This window comes from Limulus polyphemus, unplaced genomic scaffold, assembly GCF_000517525.1.
Source record: "Limulus polyphemus unplaced genomic scaffold, Limulus_polyphemus-2.1.2 Scaffold10452, whole genome shotgun sequence".
In the NCBI taxonomy this organism is placed as follows: Eukaryota; Metazoa; Arthropoda; class Merostomata; order Xiphosura; family Limulidae; genus Limulus; species Limulus polyphemus.
This window is the reverse complement of record NW_013676062.1, coordinates 9,751-16,005: the sequence shown is the minus strand read 5'-3', so window position 1 is coordinate 16,005 and position 6,255 is coordinate 9,751. Positions and strand designations below refer to the sequence as shown.

At 33.6% G+C, this 6,255-nt stretch overlaps 1 protein-coding gene across 1 annotated transcript in view; it reads right to left on the bottom strand.

The window, feature by feature from the left end:
- Nucleotides 1-6,255, bottom strand: part of LOC106476394 (pikachurin-like) — a gene marked incomplete at its 3' end in the record, with an annotated part of 16,969 nt that overhangs the window by 2,249 nt on the left and 8,465 nt on the right. The window contains exons 5-7 of the mRNA XM_013937055.2: nucleotides 5,360-5,588; nucleotides 1,745-1,925; nucleotides 1,332-1,410 (exon numbers count right to left, since the gene is read on the bottom strand). Coding sequence (XP_013792509.2) covers nucleotides 1,332-1,410; nucleotides 1,745-1,925; nucleotides 5,360-5,588 — 489 coding nt within the window. The remainder of the gene's footprint in view (nucleotides 1-1,331; nucleotides 1,411-1,744; nucleotides 1,926-5,359; nucleotides 5,589-6,255) is intronic.

The following is a 6,255-nucleotide window of genomic DNA, read 5'->3' as shown; positions in this document are numbered from 1 at the left end:
AAACTTAAATATAAAAGGATTGTTAGAGAAATATGACAACAATCAATTAAAAAACTTAAATGTAAAAGGATTGTTAGAGAAATATGACAACAATCAATTAAAAAACTTAAATTTAACAGGATTGTTAGAGAAATATCACAACAATCAATTAAAAAACTTAAATTTAAAAGGATTGTTAGAGAAATATCAGAAGAATCAATTAAAAAACTTAAATTTAAAAGGATTGTTAGAGAAATATCAGAACAATCAATTAAAAAACTTAAATTTAAAAGACAAATATACAGAGTATGAGAAGTTAAAATTTTGAGTATGATTAAGTACATGAAGTATAGTGTTTATTTCAACATAATATTCTTTACTAATAAGTGAACTTGTTCCATCCCTAGGAATCCTTCCTTTATCATTCATTATTCAGCAGTGTTATGGACATCATTTTATATGTATCAAAGTTGGTGAAACAAAGATGGCTAAATCATATTGTGTTTTATCACAACACATTCAATCAAAATTATAAAAGTTAACATTAGAATGGTTTTTCACAACCCATTAACAAATAAAAAGTTCCCAAAGATATGACTGTGTTATTGTAGGGTGGGTTTCTTGCAATCGATATAAATGTTTCAAATTTTCCTGCTCTGAACAAACAACCAAGGTGTATTCAAATGGTTCATCAGACCATAGTTGTTTGTTCAGAGCAGGAACAAGGCGTATTCAAATGGTTCATCCGACCATAGTTGTTTGTTCAGAGCAGGAAACAAGGTGTATTCAAATGGTTCATCCGACCATAGTTGTTTGTTCAGAGCAGGAAACAAGGTGTAATCGAATGGTTCATCGGACCATAGTTGTTTATTCAGAGCAGGTAACAAGGTGTATTCAAATGGTTCATCGGACCATATTTGTTTGTTCAGAGCAGGAAACAAGGTGTATTCAAATGGTTCATCAGACCATAGTTGTTTGTTCAGAGCAGGTAACAAGGTGTATTCAAATGGTTCATCAGACCATAGTTGTTTGTTCAGAGCAGGAAACAAGGCGTATTCAAATGGTTCATCAGACCATAGTTGTTTGTTCAGAGCAGGAAACAAGGCGTATTCAAATGGTTCATAGGACCATAGTTGTTTGTTCAGAGCAGGAAAAAAGGTGTATCCAAACTGTTTACCAGACTATTGTGTGTGTTTTAATTGAGAGTATAAAACATTGTATTCAAACATTATCATTGAAGAATGCATGGATAAATCTAGGTATGACTTTAGCATGATAACTTTATAAAGTAAATTTAATGAAAAAATCCTAGCACTTAATATACTACAAATACATGAACAGTATTTTCTGACCGTTTCATAATGTCGTCTTCGAGATAGAGAAGATAGCTATTTCCTGAAAACATGGGCTGGGCTATCATCTCCGTCACCTCTGAAAAACACAACATTTCAAAATGAATGCTACATCTGTCAGTCTTTCAAATATTAATTAATTCTCACCGATTCAACTTTAGTTTTGGGGCATCATTGGGGTGAAACGTTATAAAAAAAACCGACGGATATTTCGGATACCTCATTAAAACGTGCAGGTTGTTTATAGCGATGTTGTCGATAAGCATTACTTATTTGAAGATTCTGTGTTTTAATTATAGATCGATAAATATTCGTTTTGAAATTTTTGAGCTGGCTTTTAAACAACTCAAGTTTTTACTTGAAAGACAGTCGTCTGAGCCATTACAGAAATCTACAAATTAACGTGTTTTCACCTTGTTGACAGTTGGTTCCAGCAAACCCCAGTAAGCAATGGCACGTGTAGGAGTCTATCTTTGGAACACACGTGCCATGGTTTTGACACGGCTTGCTTACACACTCATGTTCACAGTTAGCCACGTTAAGTCCAGACAGAGCGTCTTCCAGCAGCTTCACTGGCTTATTGTCGAGGATAACCTACAGAAGGAGATTACAACAAAACCATACTGTTACGTGTACAACCTTTCATGTAATGAGGCCAAACCTAATACTGCTACGTGTACAAGCTTTCATGTGGTCAGAACAAAACCATACTGTTACACGTATAACCTTTCGTGTGGTCAGAACAAAACCATACTGTTACGTGTACAACCTTTCGTGTAGTCAGAACAAAACCATACTGTTACGTGTACAACCTTTCATGTGGTCAGAACAAAACCATACTGTTACGTGTACAACCTTTCGTGTAGTCAGAACAAAACCATACTGTTACGTGTACAAGCTTTTCATGTAATGAGAACAAAACCATACTGTTAGGTGTACAACCTTTCGTGTAGTCAGAACAAAACCATACTGTTACGTGTACAACCTTTCATATAGTCAGAACAAAACCATACTGTTACGTGTACAACCTTTCGTGTAGTCAGAACAAAACCATACTGTTACGTGTACAACCTTTCGTGTAGTCAGAACAAAACCATACTATTACGTGTACAACCTTTCGTGTAGTCAGAACAAAACCATACTGTTACGTGTACAACCTTTTCATATAGTCAGAACAAAACCATACTGTTACGTGTACAACCTTTCGTGTGGTCAGAACAAAACCATACTGTTACGTGTACAACCTTTCGTGTAGTCAGAACAAAACCATACTATTACGTGTACAACTTTTTCATATAGTCAGAACAAAACCATACTGTTACGTGTACAACCTTTAGACGAACTTCTAACACAGATCTAATAAAATCACACTCTTGCTTATACCAGAAAACCTTCAGACGAACTACTCGTATATCAGAACAATGTCATATTCTTGCGTCTATAAGAGAAATTTTTTAGAACAACATCTACAGTCAGAACAAAAAACCTGTTTTTTTTGTATAATATCTTTCGGTCAAACTTTGTAAAACTTACTGCCTGCTACAAAGAATATATAAGCAATAAATACTCGATTTCGTTCATTTGTTTCCAACAGCTTAACTCTGTTTAAAATTCAATTCAAGAAATGAATCAAACATAACATTTTTTCCTTCATCCTAATGTTCCTAATTCTGCTTGATGCGTTACTCAAGGTTCTTTAAACTATTTGATAAAATCAATCAAACCTCTAGCGTATTGTAAATGTCACTCCCGGTTGGAAATACAGGGGGAGTTGAAGGTTTTTAAACACTGCTTTTGGTATTGATTAACATAATGGACCAACAAAATACGGGACTCAGTCTCAACCAATCACACAACAAGTCTTGGAATCAATTTGCGTTTCTATATACAGTATTCATGAATTTAATGTAAGTAGATAAGAACTTAGTGAAATAAGGAAAGAAGCAGATAGAGAAGGACAGGATGCATGATAGTTATGTGATAGAAATTTAGCGATTACCTAGCTACTAGAATTAAACGAACCAGCTTAATTCGCTACTAACCCACCCTTGAAAAAAAAATGCTGCACACAGTTAACTCTCAAAACTAATCAAAATACGAAGTGGTGCAACAATAAAATTAATCAAAGTACCACGTGATGCAACAATAAAACTAACTTAAACACCACGTGGTGCAACAATAAAACTAATTAAAACACCACGTGATGCAACAATAAAACTAGCCAACACACCACGTGATGCAACAATGAAACTAGCCCAAAACACAACGTAATGTAACAATAAAACTAATCAAAGCATGAAGTGGTGCAACAATAAAACTAATCAAAGCACCACGTGATGCAACAATAAAACTAGCCAACACACCACGTGATGCAACAATGAAACTAGCCAAAAACACAACGTAATGCAACAATAAAACTAATCAAAATATCAAGTGGTGCAACAATAAAACTAGCCAACACACCACGTGATGCAACAATGAAACTAGCCAAAACACACAACGTGGTGCAACAATAAAACTAGCCAACACCCCACGTGACGTAACAATAAAACTAACCAAATGATGATGACAAAACCTTGTCGAAACGTCGTACATTTGCTGTTATGTTAGACTTATATTAAAGTGTTTCTTCTAAAACTAACCAAAGCACCACGTGGTGTAACAATAAAACTTTATTGTTGTAATAATATATTTTTCTATTGAGAGTATAATCCATTGTTGTCAACTTGTGATGTTTTAGCAACAAGGGTCAAACTAATTAGAATCACGTGACACGGCAACGACAAGTCCTATGTAGGGATGGCTCGGATTGTTCATCAAAATGATATTTCAAATATCTCCTCAATAGGTCATCAGAACTTTACAATACTATACACTGATACCTATTATAACAATATTTATGTAATGACTGAGTCACAAGTTCTGGGAATATCTGTAAATATAATACATAGCAAAAAGTTTGAATTTCTTGTTCTTCTGCTTCTTTGGTATTACATGATAACTCAAAAACCAAAACAATGGTGTCAACCAATTTCACTGAGATGACGTAGTTTCAAATGTAGTATCTATTTTTATAAGTATTAATAATAATTAGTAGTAATTTAAAGAAATGATAATTCTAGTGTTAACAATGTTATCATTACTCCCTTGAAGTTAGTGTTTGTACAAAATGTTAATGTTCGTTAAAAAAGCTTAAGTACAGGGTGCATCCCTACATTTACTTTGAAATGTTTTTTCTTTACTTGTTTTTTTTAATACAGTGTTTCAATAGACATAGGAAGGTTGTATTTATAACCAAGTTCTAAATACACTGAGGTTCTAACTGTAATATTTATTGTTTATCTATTATTAGCTGATAATTCACGTTTACTAATATCAATCCTTCAAAAACAAGATAGTAAAGATGGCATTTATATCATCCGTACATAATAGCACAGGCAAGACTTAAAATATATCAATATATATATATATTATCCCATTTTTGTCTCTTCACATTCTACTACACTGTTTTTTTCATTACTTGTATGATGCGTGATTCCTGATAATATAGTCTCTCGTTCACGTCAATATCAGGGAAACGTCGTGAAGACGTATAGTTCTAGAGTTGAGCACGTTATTCAGAAAGTTCTGGTAGATACAGCGATAAACACATATATGTGGGCGGTTTCTCTAAAGTGTTTACTTACTTCGTTAGATGACGCTTCGGTTGTCTTAGAAGTGACAATCCTCAGCTTTTCTTTGAATCCCACACAAAGTAACATCTCCAGAAGGGATTCAATACTTATAGAAATGAAATGTTTACATAAAACCCTAGAATTGTTCTTTGTTACTTAGCCAGTCATCTGGAGAATGAGGATGGTTAAACTGAATGCAAATATTAAAATCAAGTAGAGATTAGAACTTATTTTTTCGAGTTACTGTTGATACCTAACGTACAAAAGAAGGATTGACACATATGTTTGTTATTTTTCATATAACCTAAAATGTTTTACGTTAACCAATATTGTTTAACGTTTGGTCGCCCTCACCTCCAGAATGCACCCTGAGAACGACGCTGTAATACCGGATAACTGTGCCACATCGTTCAAATCAGGAACGCCCCCTAGGTAGAGGTTAAGAGGTAAAGACAGCTGAGTGAAGGCCCCTTGTGACGTACCTTCCACACGGGGTTGGTCGTCTACTTCCAGAACACCATTTCGGCCTGTCCGGGACACGAACAAGGTGTGCCATTTGTCCATTTGAACTGATGTTGGACTCCTGAATAAGTACAAATGATAGTTGTTTACGTTTTGTATCCTGTAGGAAGGAACTTTATTTAACATAGAATTACCAAACAACCACCCGGTGTTGTGTTTTTCATGTGTAACATGTTTCTTGATACAAACTTTTAAAGAACAGGTATACACCTTCGTTGTATAGTATGTTTCTAATATTCAAAAACTTCTCCAAAATCTCTGATTAATTTATTACACTAGGTTACTTTTGTAGGGTAATATTTTCTGATTATAACTTAGTTTCGTATAAAAAAAAGTAGTTTTCTCACATTTTATTCGTTATAACGTTCCAAAAATACAAGAACTGAAAAATAAAAACTGTAAAACTAATTTCAAGTAATTACATTCACGTAACTAATTTCAAGTAACTACATTCACGTAACTAATTTCAAGTAACTACATTCACCTACAATCATGTAACTAATTTCAAGTAACTACATTCACCTACAATCATGTAACTAATTTCAAGTAACTACATTCATGTAACTAATTTCAAGTAACTACAATCATGTAACTAATTTCAAGTAACTACATTCATGTAACTACATTCATGTAACTAATTTCAAGTAACTACATTCATGTAACTAATTTCAAGTAACTACATTCATGTAAATAATTTCAAGTAACTACATTCATGTAACTAATTTCAT